The sequence below is a fragment of the Equus quagga genome, unplaced genomic scaffold (genome assembly GCF_021613505.1).
Source record: "Equus quagga isolate Etosha38 unplaced genomic scaffold, UCLA_HA_Equagga_1.0 252_RagTag, whole genome shotgun sequence".
Taxonomy (NCBI): domain Eukaryota; kingdom Metazoa; phylum Chordata; class Mammalia; order Perissodactyla; family Equidae; genus Equus; species Equus quagga.
The window spans coordinates 1830494-1847908 of NW_025799860.1; the positions used below are offsets into that span (position 1 = coordinate 1830494).

The 17415-nt window shown below is 38.6% G+C and overlaps 1 protein-coding gene across 1 annotated transcript in view; it reads right to left on the reverse strand.

Moving 5' to 3' along the window:
* Positions 1–12759, reverse strand: part of LOC124233826 (mitogen-activated protein kinase kinase kinase 19-like) — a 42497-nt gene extending 29738 nt beyond the window's left edge. Inside the window, exons 1-4 of the mRNA XM_046651067.1 lie at positions 12677–12759; positions 10231–10346; positions 7963–8075; positions 2394–2487 (exon numbers count right to left, since the gene is read on the reverse strand). Of these exons, the coding sequence (XP_046507023.1) occupies positions 2394–2487; positions 7963–8075; positions 10231–10346; positions 12677–12732 (379 nt within the window). The 5' untranslated portion in view covers positions 12733–12759. The remainder of the gene's footprint in view (positions 1–2393; positions 2488–7962; positions 8076–10230; positions 10347–12676) is intronic.
* Between the last annotated feature and the right edge of the window lie 4656 nt (positions 12760–17415).

The following is a 17415-nucleotide window of genomic DNA, read 5'->3' on the forward strand; positions in this document are numbered from 1 at the left end:
GCTGATGTGGGAGCAGCTCCCTGGTTGTGGCAGAAACAGCACAATTTGGGGGTGACTGGAGGTCGGTTTTGAGATGTAGTTAAAAGAATTCTTCCTGACAGTCCAGAGTTCGGTTCCTCTCTTTTGGTTTTTCAATGGCCTGTGAACTTTTTAATACCTTTTAAAACTTCCTTCCTTTTTAATCCAACTAGGGTAGACTCTGTTATTTGCAACTAACAATCCTGATGGATATACATTGTATTTAAAAAGTTTCTTTTAGCCCAGTAATTTCAGGAAATAGGTTCTTATTCACTCACAAAAAGAGTAATTTTTTTGAAGAAGAAGATTAGCCCTGAGCTATCATCTGCCACCAATCCTCCTCTCTTTTGCTGAGGAAGACGGGCCCTGAGCTAACATCCTGCCCATCTTCCTCTACTTTATATGTGGGACACCTGCCACAGCATGGCTTGACAAGCAGTGCTAGGTCCGTACCCAGGGTCCAAACCAGTGAACACCAGGCCGCCAAAGAGGAACATGAGAACTTAACCACTGCACCACAGGGCCAGCCACTGAAAAGAGTAATTTTACGTGCTCAATTTTCAGTCTACAAGGTTTTCATCTATGTTCTGTGAAAATAGCTGATTGGGGAATGTAAGAAGATTTTTATACTAAGGAAAAGGACGAGGAAATTTTGATTGGTCTATAAATTGTATTTTACACATTACCATCCATAAAAGCCCATAAAAAAGCAAATGCAGGCTGCAGGAGCACTTAGCTAACTTCTGGAGAGAGATCCAAACGTTATGGAATATACGTATATATACATATGTATATATATGTTTGTATTTAACATATATATGTGTGTATATATATTAGTTAGTGGTGCTCCTTGTTCAATAGAATAATAACACACTGGAAAAACAGATATAAACTGAATGATCAAACGTGTATATCCACAACAAATAGTCGCACAGTATATGCAGAAAGTCTTCATAAAGAACACAAGCACTTTAAACATTAACGACTTGGACTATGTTAGAAACATGTAAATGGGATTTAAAGAGATTTATTGACATTTAAGATGAATACAATGCATAATAATGCCCTAAATATTTTTATTTCAGACTTTATGACTGAAAGAGTAGCTCGCTGAACTGAAGACTCTCAATTGTGAGAGGAAACTTTATCAGAAAAATAATTGCTTCTTTCAAATATGTAACTCAAGTTATTAAAGCTTAAAACAGCAAGAGCTTAGTGGAGATGCTGCGTAAGTCTTACGGCTCCTATGTGAAAACCAAAAATATCACAAATATATTTAAAAAGAATTACTAGCTCCTCAAGTGGCAAGTCATCTCCAAATTGAGCAGAACAAACTCTTTCTTTAACCTCTTGGAAGGTTCTTGGGACGCGATTGGGCTTCTGAGAACTCAGCTTTGAGGTCTTTGAAAGTCAAAGGCAGACCGCAAGGACTGTTGGGAAGAGGACCAAGATTTGTTTATTTTGATTAGGTTCGGTGTTCATGGTGTTACTCATTTCAAATGTTAGGAAATCATTCTTTGCCCTCAGCCTGGGGAAAGGAGGTTCTGAGTGAGTCTGCGAAAGGCAGGAGGCTCCCCAGGAGAGGGCGGCATCGCACAGGAGGCCACGGGAGACTGCGGCTACGACAGCGCTGCAGCCTTCAGGGAGCTTCACAGGGATGAGGGAAAACAGACAACCAAGAGGGCAGCTTCCCTGGCGTCAGAAAATTGCCAGAGAGAAACTGGAGCAGTTCAAATAAATGTTTAACCTAAGCAGTTTATAGGTGAACAGATGATCAACAAATGTGATAGGTGTGGCAGCTATTTTCTGAAGCAAGAATCTACAAATACCTTGTGGTCTGTTAAATGCAAGGACGCTTATGGGTACGACAGGATAACATATTTGGAATGAGTGTTGTTCTGGAAAGTTCCAGACTTATGGCCTCGTAGAATGAAAGACTGAGACTTGGGGCTTTAGTGCCTTGTTCAGTCCCCCATCTTCTCCTCAAGGGAGGAGCTCTGGGACCACAGCTAATGGACAAATGCCTGGCTCTGGAAGGGAACAGACCCCTGGGGCTGATGGAAGATTCTGAGAGGAAAGAGATGGGTGGAAGATATTATCAAATAAAAAGGAAAGGGGCAGAGAATGGCTGGCTGAGCTGGAATGGGGTGAAACAAAGAGAAGAGCCAGCAGAGGGATGCCCGTTTGGGCAGGGGCAAGTTGCCAAGACTCACAGATTCAAACACGGACAAAAGGCTATGAATACGAGTGAGTTTTCTTTCCCATGTGCTTTTATGTATTTTCAAAGGTCTACACTGAGTGCTACCGAAATTAGGGGGGAAATCCAAATAATCAAAGTTATTTTTGTAAACACATCAAGGACAGAGGCCAGATACCTTCCGTCCTGGGTCTTGGGTCTTGTCCGTCAGCACTTGGCTCTCCTTCACTAACCAATATGGAATGACCGCAGTCATCGTCTTGGTCAAACTCCTGAAATATCATAAAATGGAGACTCAGTTATTTGATGTACTACTTTGTTGGCAGAGTGAATGTTGATTTTTCTAGGCTAAAATTTCACACTGTGAATTCCTTTTAAATGGGATAAAGTATTTAGGGCTAAAATAATGGGAAAGTATCTGTTCCTGGAGCACCAGGCTCAGACAGACGTGGACGTGATTAATTGCATAATCAAAAACAAAGATCAAAGCTGAAATCACATAGACACTCAGAAATTCAATATTTTATGCTTTATCATGTCAGCATCCAGGCTGCTAAGCTGCCACAAATTCCATCTGGGTGGGTAACTGGAAAGAATCCTTTGGCCACAGTCACAGTGAACAACCCCAAAGGAACCTTTTCCATAATGCCTTCCTGGAGCATCATTTACAAATGCGGAGGGTGGAAATCCCTGCCCCGTATGGAAGCCTCAGATAGAACCCTTGACTGAAAGGAGACAGCAAAGCTGATTAAAGTTCTCTCTCTGACAGCTTTCTGATCTAATCATGGCACACAAACTCTCAAACTTCTTTTTTACCCTCTAGAAAATAATCATTATGCTGAAAAACACGGTTGAAAACCAACTCAACTTATAAAAACTACTCCAAACTCTCTAAAGAAGAAAGATTTTCTCATTAGAGTTCGTTGTTGTTGATAGTTTCCTTCATTAGAAGTTGTTGCTAATGATTTTGCCCTTTTGGACGTCTGGAACAGTGATAAATGCGAGCAGTAGTTAAAACATCCCATCGCAACCTGGACATTACGATTAGCTCTCTGGCGTCTATGATCTGGATGAACCACCTATTTAAGAAGAGTGTCAAATAAAAAAAGTCTTTGCCCTAAATGCAGACGCCTGTCAGACAAGCAGGCAGTCTTTATCACAAAGCCTCTGCTATTGCATTCATTAATTCCCAAGGGAGCTTGGGAATCTTTTCTTTTTCACTTTGCTCATTTTACTTATTACAAAAAATAACCAAAATAAAAACCCTCCATTTATACTGCCATTAAAATACTTTAGGCATTCAGTCATAGTAACTTAGTTGTCGTACCTTACTTTTATGCAGCAGGATGTACTTTTTAAAGCATTTTCTGCCTCCGGGCAAAGGTTAGGTGCCCTACTCAGTCCTGGTTGTCAGCGGCAGAGGGCAGGACTGGATGGCTCACCTGACCCTAGACTGTTGTCCATTTCACTGCTTATCCTGCTCTGCATTTAAAAAATTCTACCAATATCTGACAAATTTCTTTTCCCTCTCATCCAATTACAAAAGGGGGGAGGGTTACCCTTTTAAGACTGTATGGAAATACAAAAAAGTATTTTTAAAAAAGCAGAGAAGAAAATCACCTATAATCCTACAAATAAAAAGCAAACATTGTTAACAAAGAAATCATATTTCTTTGTCTTCTTCCTAAGTATTTAAAAGATATAGTTGCATCATACGATTTTGTATCTGGCCTTTTCATTGGAGTATAAGTTACATAGCAATTGACTAAGCAAACATCATTTTAATGGAATTTTAAATTTCCTTCCCTCTACAAATATCTGTGAGAGGGTCCTAACAGTATTTGCTGAGCCCCATGAGTCTTACAAGGTAAGTGCCATAATGCTTATTAGACAGTTTCTAATTCTTCATTGTTACACAAAGTGTCATGAACATCTTTGCAATTATGCATTATGTCTTTAGAATAGATTCCTAGATATGGAATTATTGACCCAAGGAGTATGAAAAATTGTAAGTGTGTCTTACACACACGGCTTTAAAAGTAAAGTTTACTCTTACAACTTGCACTCTACCAGTAGCACATGAGCGTGTTCCACTACACCTTCTCCCTCCAGCACTTCATTTTTAGTAACGTAATATATGGAATTGGTCATCTTGTTGTGGTTGGAATGTGCATACTTTGATTAGTAGAAAAGTTGGAGATAGTTTCAGATGCTTATTGACCATTGAATTTTTCTTTTTAGTATATATATATATAGTTTTGGTTCAGAATCTTAGTCTAGAATACTCCATGGGACCTCCAAGTAGACTTCTACTATTTCATGTAATTACAGGGATTCCATGAACTTTTTATGCTAAACTTTGGAAAATAGCAGCCCTCATTTGGAAGTGTTAAAGACATAACTGTTTCTCACCTCAGGTTTCTATGTTGGTTAATTGCCTGTGGTCAGCCTCAACTGCTCAGTTCATTTATTAGTCGGTCCTTCAGGAAAAGTTAGAAGACACAGAGTATGGGCACCTATCTACAAAGTCCATAATGATGGCTAGCATTTACATGTATAGTGCCTAAAAGTAGGAATTAATGTCTTCTTTTTACACATGAGGCCCAGAGAAGTTAAGTAATTTACCCAAGGTCACATAGCTAGCCAGGATTCACAGAGAGCCAGGATTCACACACAGACTCTGAAGTCTGGTTCCAGAACTCTTAACCACCTTGCTTTCCTGTTACTGTGAAAAGTTCAAAATAGAGAATCTCAACAAGAACCAGAAAGAAAAGAATAACAATAAGCAAAATTAAGAGAAAGGATACTTAAACCTAATTTATAAGTTTTGCACAGGAAAAAACAAAAGATGTGTGAGACTGACAAATGTCTGACAAAAATTTCTTCCATAGAATAGATTGAAAAAACATAAGCATTACAAACAAAAAGGATGTAAGGAATAATATCTACTTTGAAGGTTATCATGGAAATGAAGATGCTAAACAGAAACAGCCCAGAATTTTCCAATTTCTTTTAGAATGCTAAATATGAAAGACTTTAAGGCGTGCTTGGGTGCCACAAGGAGGAGAATTGAAATAATGACACTCAGTCATGAGTGAAGGAGAGAAAATATTAGAACAGCATATCCCAAACACAGACAGATTTCATAAACTGTTGACAATAAGGCGGGAGGTGACAATAGACGAGAAGTGGAGCCGTGCATTCTGATCTGCAAACAGAATGCCAAACACAGAGGAGAGAAAAGAGGCATCGTAATCATACATAATTAAATTTGCAAAAAAGATTCTCCTTAAATGAAAAAGCATTGGGAGAGGCTATAAAGAACCTCTCAGGAGCAATCCTACAAGCAAGGCAGCTGCTTATATTTGTAAACTATAAACAACGATTGCAGACAACCAAAAAGAAAAGCCAGCTTTCATTCAAAGAAAAGAAGTGGAGGATAACCTTGGGTTTTGCAATTTAAACCCTAGAGATAGCACTAGGGAACAAAAGACAAGTTGAATAGTCAGTCTGTTTCTCCCTCAGAAATGAGTCCAAAGTTATTTCAACCATAATAAGAAAAATATAGAGTGAAAGGTCAAAAAATGTTTTAAAGTTGCATGGAAAAAATGTAGTAATATGATGGGATTTTTTAGTCCTTTTAAAAAGAAAACTGATCAAACATACCATAAAAAAATAAAAAGTAAATATGTTTTTGTTTGTCAATTTCTAATCCACGACACTCACTGTAAAGATAGCAGGGTTTCTCAGCCTCAGCACTGTCAACATTTGGGGCTAGATAGTTCTTTGCTGTGGAGGGCCTATCCTGTCCTTTGTGGGATGTTTATCAGCATCCCTGGCTTCTACCCACTAGATGCCAATTGCAAATCACATATCCAGAATATATTAAGAATTCTCTAAACCCAACATTAAGAAAATAAGCAATCCAATCAGAAAACGGACAAAGTACTTGAACAGACAATTTATGCTGATGGTGAATAAACAAAAAAATTTTTTAACGTTAGTCATTAAGGAAATGCAAATTAAAACCACATTGAGATACCACCATATATCTATTAGAATGGTTAAAATAAAAATTACTGACAGTACCAAATGCTGGCAAGAATGTAGAGAAACTGGATTTCTCATTCATTGCTGGTGAGAATATAAAATGGTAGAGCCACTCTGGAATACTGTTGGGCAATTTTTTAAAAAGTTAAACATACATTTACCATATGACTCTGGACTCCTGGGTCTGTATGCTAGAGAAATGAAAGTGTAAGTTCGTACAAAAATCTGGCCACGGGTGTTCCTAGTAGCTTTATTTGTAATAGCCCCAAACTGGAAACAACCCAAACATCTTTTGACAGGTGAATGGCTAAATAAACTGTGGAACAAAATATAATTGTAATAGAATAGCAGTTAGCAATATAAAGAAACCATTGATACACACATTGACTTGGATCTCTCTCGAGCATTATGCTGAGTGGAAAAAGCCAATCTCAAAAGTTTACATGTATGATAATTCCATTTACACGGCATTCTCAAAATGACAACATTATAGAGACGCAGAATGGATCAGTGGGTGCCAAGGGTTAAGGAAATGGGGAGGGTGGGGTAGCAGGAGGGGACTCCTTTGTGGTGACAGAACAGTTCTGTGTCTTAATTGTGGTGATTCAGGGGATAAAATGTCACAGAGCTGTACACACAGACACACACAAACAGAAGAAAGAAAGAAAAAGGAACGCATGCAAAAACCAGTAAAATCTGAGCAAGGTCTGCAGTTCAGTTAATTGTGTTGTGTCAATGTCAACTCCGCAGTTTTGACAGTCTCCTGTAGTTATGATGATAGTTCCCACTGCGGGAAGCTGGAGAAGGTTACACAGGACCTCTCTGTACTATTTTTACAAATTCTTGTGAATCTATAATCATTTCAAAACAAAAAGTTTTAAAAATTAAATTTTTGTTTTTTGTTTTCTTTGTTGTTTTGGGATGATTTTTGGAAGGAGAAAAGGACTGAAAGTTCTTTACTCCACCCTCTCCAAAAGTGCCCACTGTTGTTTATAAATATTATATCCATATCTCATTAACTTTTAAAAATAAACAATTTGTGGCCACGTTTTTCCTTACCAATAAAATATGAATAGTAATCTTTTTAACTGTTTGGGCTATGTTAATTTTTATAAAAATTCAAAAGTAAGTACACAGTGCAAAATTCATCTCCAATTCTCTCACTGTAGGCAATCAGTGTTACCAGTTTGTGGTGTCTTGGATATCATTCCACAGTTTTCAGTGGATCATAATATATGTTACTAGTTCTGTTACTGTAACATGAGGGACTTTTTGTGGAGTCATTCTTCATGGGTCGGGGGGACAACCAGGACCAAGAAGGCACCTCCTTTGTGGTATCCTGTGATGGATTTGACATGATCAGATTAGGATCTTCTCCTTTTGCACACTAACTTACATAAAGAGAAGTTGCATTTTATTATTTAGTATGAATTCAACCTCAACAATATTCTGTGGTATTAGATACACACACGCAGACACACACACACAATGCATGAGTCTCAGGGCTGACTAGCTAATCACTGCTCTGAGATTGAACCTGTCTTATCAATTGTGCTTTAAATTTCTTCACGATTGCATTTAAAAATATCATTGTAATATGTACTCATTCTAAAACATTCAAGCAAAACAAAGGAAGTAGGAGATGGGGTAGGTTATCCATTTTTTGTTAGTTTGTTCCTTTAAAGATAGCACCTTACCTCGCTGCCGCTTATACTTTGTAAGGTTATGTTTTGGTTTTTAGTCACTGTCATCGTATCAGTTGAAGAGTTTGTATCATGACAAATGTCAAGCAATGATTCAGCATGTCTTTCTGCCAAAAGAAACATAATAAAGTGTTTTGATAAGACTCCAGCAATTTTCACTAATTTCACTGGAAGATAGAACTCTAGGTTCTAAAATCAGTTCCATTTTGTCAATGATTTCCTGAAATAGTGGTCTGGGATCCTGACGAAACTTCAGGAGATAATTTTCACAGGAAAAGATGTAAGGACAAGAGTCCACAGAACAGATGGGTTTTTGTTTGTTTGTTTAAGAAAAAAAAAGTCAGGCAAAGTTGCTCAGTGAAATCCCCGACTACAGGCTGGAAATTACTTTTGCTCTAGCTACCAAAGATAAAAGCACTCAGCTACTCCAAGCACACTTCCTGTCTAGCACTTGAAGCCACATTAAATTGACAGAGTTCTGAACACCAAACAGTGAACTCTCAGGTGGTTCTCAGGGGCCTTGCTCTCATATGCAATCCCCCCTTGCTATCCTGATTCTTCAAATAAGCATGGGCTCTTTGACGAAAACTTCTTCCTCTTCCAATGGTTCTTCCATCTATCTTGTAACTGAAACAAAGTTGAACAAGTGATCTTTACTCAGACTCTCCATTTCCTCACTATATTTTCCTTCTTTACTCTGCTATCTATCTTCTGTCTCTGTCCTGCCATTGAAACTTCTCACTTCCTTCCCACATCTGCTTTGTAACCTCTTTTCCAATTTGACACTGTTTCCCACTCCATCCTTCATGCAACTCTCTCCCAATTCTCCTCCTCCCTCTCTCACTCTGCAAGTGCCTCTGTGCACACCACTCTCTAACTGTGGGGGCACCTCCTTGGCTCAGCCCCCTATAATTTTCTCACCATCATCAATCCTTCAATGATATTACCCACTCTCAGGTCATCACAATCTCCTTTTTGTAGAGAACTCCCAAACTAGCATATCGACCCATCCTCTTCCACAAATCCTCACAAGTCCTGTCCTACATAAAATTGTTACTTGAAAGTCCCAAGGTTCCATGAAATGCAATGTTTTAGAGCTCATCGCCTTCAATATCCTCGCCAAACCAGAGTGTTCTCCTATTTTGTTGATTATATTTCCTTCCCCCACTTCTCAGGGCTGGAACTTTGGAATCACGTTTGACTCAAAAGTCTCAACTTTTGACTGTGTGTCTCCTCTGCCGACTGTACATCACCAAGCTCTGTGAACTCTCCTTTCACAACATCTCTTTGACTCACCATACACATCACCTTCCAGGCCCACTACCACACCATGCCCAAGTGCTCTTTTTCTGGTGCTCATCACCACACTCTTGGGCACTTCTATAGTTTCTTGATAGAGCTCCCTGCCATGAGTCTCTTCCTTTGAATCCGTTCTACACAATAAGAATAGGTTAATTTTCCTAAAATATGGCTTTCATCATTCCCTGGCTGAAAATTCTTTAGGGACTCAGTTTTGTTGAAAAAAAATCATGTCCTTCAGCTTGGCATTTAATGGGTCCTCAGTGGACCCAGTTTCTTTATGTATCTGATCTTATGTGTTCCTTTTCCCTGACATGAACTTTTGGTTCTAGTCTCCTGTTTGCCCCTCGGGTAAACCATGAGCACTTACAGTATGGTACCTCTGCTCCATAAAGTCAAATCCCATTGTTTTTCAAGAACTAGATTGAGGTTCATCTCTTCATGAAAGCTTCTTGTGTACGGCCTTGCTCTTTTCCCGGAAACTTCAAATAAAAGCCAGTCAAACAATACAGTCAAGCAGCTTTCACAAAGTCACACATTACTCAGAGGCACTTTTTTCATTACACTTTTCTCTGAGGCTGTTCCTATGTCTTTGCTCAGACTCTTTCTCTCCATCTACATCAAAACTTCTCTCTTTTTCTCTTCTTTTTATATCTTGTCCAACATTCGAAAATGACCAGAAGTCCCTCTTTCCCTTTCAAGTCCACAACAAGCTCTTTCTCCTCTGACTTATGTGGTGTGTTCCTGACCATATTGAACACTTGCAAAAATCTGGGCCATGTCTTAGACCTCTTGGCATCCCTCAGAACACCTAGCCATAGGCCTTGTCCAGAGTCACTGTGCAGTAAACAGTTGTTGGCTTGATTTCTTTAAATGGATTTATCGGATACATGTAGAAGAAGAAAGATTTCTAACAGAGTTTTTATAGTTGGGGAACTTTGAAAGGGGAATAGAAATATTTACCTGGTTTTGGCATACAATTCATTAGAATGTCCAATAACTGCTGTTTCCTAAAACTCTCTATTTGTGACACATAGTGTATTGCTGATTTTCCACTAAAATCACAGAGTTTAGGATCTCTAGAAAGAATAGAATCAACATTAAAGATTATTTAGTTAAATCTGTTGAAAAAGAAAACCAATATGAGAGGAAAAACATTGACATCAAATAAATAAAAGTCATCTTATGTGGTCTGGGGATAAAAATAATGACTTCAAAATGTATGAGAGAGAGAGAGTGACAAGTTTTCAAGACTCTTAAATCAAAGGAATGTGCTGTGTATCTTATTCACACTCCCATTCTAAAGATGTTCTAACATTTGCAGAAAATTTCCAACTTTAAACAAAATTTTCATAATTCTTTAATGATGCATACATCAGGTAAAGATGAAACATCTTGATAAACTGTTGTCGTATCACAAATAGCCAATTGATTAGTTTTTTCTTTCCAATGATTTAGCTGACTGCTTTAATTTCTTGATATTTCTTTTTTCTAATGTTAACAGCTAGCTCTTTTACCATTTAAAATAGTAGGATGGCATAGAATCTCTCTTTAAAATTAAGCTCATATGCTCATTTCACAGGGTCTTGGTTGAATAGAGCAATCTTGTCCTAAAATCTCTCTTTGAGTGATCTTTTCATTCCTCTTTGCCTTATCCTGTGCTTGTTAAACCCAACTGGCTGATCTTAGGACTCCTCACAACAGCATGAATATCCTCTCTATGCTGTAGTGCATCCTAGGACTAGACATCAGCTCATAGAGATCCAGAGGGTGAATGATGAGAATACTATTAACAGGTCATGGTCAGGGAAACAATGATAAAACTTGCTTCACTAGTCACAGTCTGTGTCAAGGAGTCAGCTGATCATGGTCTGTGACCTAAAACCTTTGAATTTGAATCTCTTTGTTGCTAGGGAACAGAGTAACGCTTTATGATCTGCAACAAAATTCTCTTATGGCTTTTCTTCATCAAAGGTCACGATTCAAAAGAAATAGCATAGGACCAAGAATCAGGGGACTGCCACTACCTTAATATGAGGCCGTTAGCAAGTCACTTAACTAGTTGAGACCTCAGTTTGCTCGTCTACCTTGATTAGAGTTTCTCCATGTGGCGTTATTTGATTTCCTGTATTCTGGACCCCACTCCCGCCATACTTAACACCATCTCTGGGGTGGTGTCCAGCAATTTTCACTTTGAACAATCTCTCAGCTGTTTCTCAACACTAAAGTCTGAGGTAGCACCCAACTTCCATCTTCACCTTCTTGACTATAATTTTGTTCTTGAAGGTCCCTCTTTCATTTTTTTCCAAAACAAAATTCATGTGAAATACTGAGAAAGAGCTTGGCCTATCTGTTCTTATTTGATAACAAGATATCTAGGTAACAAAGAGCACTAAGAAACTGCAATTCTAACATGAGAGATGGCTTATTAACCCTATGATTATGGGCTGGCCCTGTGGCCAGCTGGTTAAGTTCACGCACTCTGCTTTGGAGGCCAGGGGGTTTGTTGGTTCAGATCCTGGGCATGGACCTAAACAATGCTCATCAGGCCATGCTGTGGTGGCATCCCACATAGAAGAACTAGAATGACCTACAACTAGGATATACAAGTATGGACTGGGACTTTGGGGAGAAAAAATAAAAGAGGAAGATTGGCAACAGATGTTAGCTCAGGGCAAATCTTACTCACCAAAAAAAAAAGTGCATACTTTAACCCAACTATTAAAAAAAAGTTAAGGGGCAGCTCTGTGGTGTAGTGGTTAAGTTTGATGTGCTCTGCTTCAGTGGCCCAGGTTTGCAGGTTCAGATTCTGGGCACAGACCTACACCACTCATCAGCCATACTGTGGTAGCAACCCACATACAAAATAGAGGAAGATTGGCACAGATGTTAGCTCAGTGCTAATCTTCCTCAAGTTAAAAAAGAAGAAAAAGGTGGGAAGGAGGATTGGCAACAGATGTTAGCTCAGGGCAAATCTTCCTCAGAAAAAAAATTATTTGTTTACTTCCCCCTCTTCTAACAGAGCATGTTGGCATATAGTGGTTTTTAGATAACTGGAAATCACTACTATAAATTGCTTTTGATAATTGACAATGCTTTCTGAAATAATTAGTAACATCTTAGGTGTAGGGAGCTGCATACTCAAGAATTATTTAACATTCCAAGTAACTACCAAAAGAATAAGTATGTAAGCAAATAAAACAAAGGGTCAATGTCATAAGAATAAGAGATAGCAACATCTAACATCTGTATATCACTTTGCAACAGCGAAGTCCTGTTTATGAACGTGCATGTGCATTTAATATACGTAATAAAAAAGCAATCTATATGTCTAGGTTTACAAATGACTTCTGTAACAACAACGGCATAGACACCCTTCCACTGGTGCCAACTAGTCACTCGTACTCACGCGCGATGCCTGAGGAGTTCAGACAGAACCTCTGCAGGCCTGTAAACTGTTAACATATCAAGGCTCTCAAACAGGTCCACATCTCTCACAGCCAGCATCAGAGGGGTCAAGCCATGCTGGTTTGGGAAATTTATATCCAGGAACTCTTCAGATGCCTTTAAAAACACAAAACTTTGTTTCTGTTATGGTTTTACTGCATAGCTATTTATACTAACTCTGCCTTTTCATTGCTTGGCTGAATTCTCATTTTAACTTCAATACATTCTTTCTCAATATCTATACTGAGAAGGAGCTGATAAACTGAAAGAACACAGGCCTGAGAGACAGACAGACCTGGGTTTGGATTTTAGCTCCTTAAGCTGGTTATTCAGCCTCCCTGATAGGTTTGTATCAAGGACACGGTTAAAAGGTAATAAAATCACCCTGATAAAATAAGGGATACCCAGTTAAACATTGAATAATTTTTATTTGGGACATAATTATATTTTAAAAGTATTTGGTATTTGTCTTAAATTCTAATTTAACTGAGTGTCCTGTATTTTTATTTGCAAAATCCAGCAACGCTCCTCACTGACCTTAAATCCTCAGCTGTAAAGTAGGAATAATAGAGTCTTCCTTGCAGAGTTGCTTTAGTGATTGCAGACAGAATAAGAAAAGCACTGAGCAGAGCGTTTGACACATGCTCAATAAAGATTTGTGGAGTGAATGAATGATTTACAATAATAAGGCAGCTCATTTAACTGTAGTATTTATACAGTCAAATGGGGGTGGATATATAAATGTTATTTTTTGTTTTAACAAAAGTAAAATTTAATTTGGATAATTCAGAACTGAAAAGCTACTGGAAGGCCAAATTATCCAAATTGTTTATTTTATAAACCAAAGTAACTCTCTAATTTCCACCTCTATTGCACTCTATGCCATGTCAATATAGTCAGTGTCTCTACCTCAGTTTCTCCAGGGACAAACTAGAGTTAATGATATTACCTCAGAGGGGTGCTGTGGGAATTAATTAGTTAATATTTTTTTCAGTCTCTGAAAAGAAACCACCTATTATATCAATGTTTATTATTAGTCAGAACCAACATGAAAGTTTTGAGCTGAGAATAGTCTTGCAATAGCACGTTAATTCAGCACCTGTTGATTAAGCTCTGGATCCAGTTACAGGCACCATTTTCTTGAAACTTGGCTGCTAATCAGTAGGGGTGAAAAATATGTTTATGAAAAAAAGACATTGGATTACAACAACAACTGTTGCAAATACCATTAAAATAAAATTAAGCGTCTGTCAAAAAATTTCTAAGCCTCAGTTTGTGATGTATGGCAATTTTAGACTATCGTGTAGTACAACAAAAGAATTTAGAGTCCTTTGGATTTTGTTGTATATTTCCTTGAACTCTAGGTGACCAGAACATCGTGCACTTTTTCTTTATCTGTTTGTGTCTCCACCATCAGGGAATGGAAGAAACTGTCTCCTAGCAGCAAATGATTTTCTTTCAGATGGAAGGTCATGTGATCTGACAGTATCTCTGAAGGTAAATGCCAAGAGTAGGTAGTGGCTGGTCACCAATAATTAACGACCTTGGCTATGCATACGGTTTTGCTACTTTTGTTTTGTTACTTTGGGAAAGAGTATCAATGGGTAGAAAATCTAAACAAGAAGATCAATATCCTAAGAAGATAGCATTTAAAAAATGTATCTTCCTAACTCCTTTAGTGACAACTAAATATTACGCAAAGCATAGGCTCTCTGATTCCCTTTTCAGGATAAAGATAATAACTGCAACTGGGCCAAGGGGATCTAAACAGCAATTGTACAAATGGCAACGATGTCAAGGGAACTCTTCTGAGCAAGTTAACAGTGGTTCTCCAGGGCATCCCGGGAGCACATCATTTCCCGGGGGTGCTGCCTGACTTCTTCTAGCATCCAGCTGGAGGAAGGTAGAAACAGGCTGCTGCTGTGTTCTTTTATTATCTTGTTTTCCACCCCAGTGTCCTGTTTGATTCTGTTTTTTCTCATATTTCCTGCCTGAAATTTTCTGGAACTGCATTTGAAAAGAGCATATTTTTCTTTAAAAGGGGTCATATGTAGCCCTTTTTACTACCCACCTACCCACCCAAAGACAGAAACAAACATTGATTTAACTGACCAGCAAGTGTTGAAGTTGCTCAAGATCACCCTGCCATGAACTTTGTAGAAGTTGCCTTTGGGGAGCCTGGATTCCATTGATGGCCAAGAGTTGTCTTCGGACATCACAATTAGCCACATGGACTGCGGTTTGATTGTTGTAATTGCAAAGGGTGATGTCTACTCCCTTTTCCAGAAGAAATCCAACAACCTGCAACACCACAACATTCTTATTTAGCATTTTTGAGTACCAACAGCATCTTCAGGTCTGGGTAGAAAACTTACTTAGACGTGGCTCTGATTTATGTTATAGGAAAGGAGAATAAGAGGGGCATAAAAATAAAGAATTTATTTGGATACATGTGACTTTTATCTCCTTTTTTTTAATTTTGAAAACAAAACCCTCCATGATATGGATGATTGGGGGATATACATACATACATATATATATATATATATATATATATACATATATATACATATTTCTAAACTAGATGTTTGTGAGTATTTTATGCTAAACTCACATAAAACTTTGAAGTCCTCTTAGTATCATCTATAATTTAGAATATAAAACCCAAAAATTCAATGTTGAATGTTGCAAGTATTTCTAGGGAGAGAATAAGCTCCATTCAAAATGGTGAAGGGATAGCTTATTCAACAAATGTGGATTGAGCGACCAATGAGTGTCGAGAACTGTCCATGGTACTGAGACTCCAGCAATGAACAAGACAAGTGACCGGCCTTTAAGGCATTTACAATCTAGTGAGGAACAGAGACAGATAAAAAGGCAATTGCAACACAGTGTGATAAATGCAATGATGGAATAAACACAGCAGGCTAAGGAGGATACTTAGAGGAAACTTATCAAGCTGTCTTGGAGGGTCTAGGAAGACCTCTTGGAGAAAGTGATGTCTGTGCTGAGAACTGAGGGATGAGCTTCAACTAACTAGGCAAAGACTGAGAGAAAGATTGTTTCAAGCAAAGGGCGTTGTGTGAACAAAGAACTTTGGATGCTACGGACTGAATTATGTCTCCTCAAAATTCATATATTGAAGCCCTCACCCCCAATGTGACTGTATTAGGAGAGAAGGCCTCTAGGAAGTAATTAAGGTTAAATGAGGCTATATATAAGGTTAAACGAGATGCGGCCCTGATCTAATAGGATTAGTGTCATTATAAAAAGAGACACCAGAGAGCTTGCTCTCTCTCTCTCTGCCAAGTGAGGACACAGGGAGAAGGCAGCCATCTGCAACCCAAGAAGAGAGCCCACACCAGAAATTGAATTGGCCAGAACCTCGACCTTGGACTTCCCAGCCTCCAAAACTATGAAAAAATAAATTTCTGTTTTTTAAGATACCCTAGCTATGGTATGTTTGTTATAGAACTGAGTAGTACAGTGAACAAGATGACAAATAACGCTCAAAGCTCTAGAAGGAATTGGGAACGGCTAGAGCTCAGGATGGGGGAAGAAGGGGTAGGAAATGTGATGGAGAAGTCAGCAGTAGCTGAGCCCTGAAAGGCCTTACAACTCTTTTAGGAATTAGAGTTGTATCTTCAGGATGATGGGAAGGCAGTGAAAGATTTTAAGGGGAAATGACATGATCAGATCAGTATTTTTATTTTTATTTTTATTTTTATTTATTTATTTATTTTGAGGAAGATTAGCCCTGAGCTAACATCTGCTGCCAATCCTCCTCTTTTTGGTGAGGAAGACTGGGCCTAAGCTAACATCCATGCCCATCTTCCTCTACTTTAGGTGTGGGACGCCTGCCACAGCATGGCTTGCGGAGCAGTGCCATGTCGGCACCCAGGATCTGAACCGGCGAACCCCTGGTTGCCGAAGTGGAACGTGCGAACTTAACTGCTGTGCCACCGGGCCAGCCCCATGATCAGTATTTTTAAAAATCACTCTGTCTGCTGCAATAGATTAATATGGGGAAGAGTGGAAGACAGACCAATGAGGAGATTATTGCAGTAGCCTCATGGAGAGATGATGATGACCAAACAAGGGAAGTGGCAGAGGAAATGGAGCAGCTGATGGCATAATCCAGGAACATTTAGGAGGTAGAACTGATTAGATGTGAGAGCTGATGGTGAGGCAGAAATCAAGGATAACTCCAAGGTTTCTGACTTCAGTCTACTTTTATCTATCTTCCTTACTGCCACTGCAGCCCAGACCACCATAATCTCTTGCGTGAAACAATGCAATAGCCTTCTAATAGATTTCTCCATTTCCAAATACCTTTGTGTGAAGCCCATTACAGTGATTAGAATCAGAAAGTCAGATACCAGTAAGTGTTGGCAAGGATGTGGAGAAATCAGAACCCTTTAGACTGCTGTAAATGGCACAGCCACTTTGAAAAACAGTCTGTTAGTTCCTCAAATGATTAAACACAAAGTTAGCATACGATGCAGCAATTCCACTTTTAGAAATGCTAGGAGTGGAACGAAAGAGAAGTGAAAACATATGACCACACTAGGACCTGTACACAAATGTTTATAGCATCATTATTCATAGTAACCGAAACATGGAAATAACCCAAATTTCCATCAATGGACAAATGGATAAATAAAATGTGGTACATCCATATAATGGAATGTTATTCAGCTA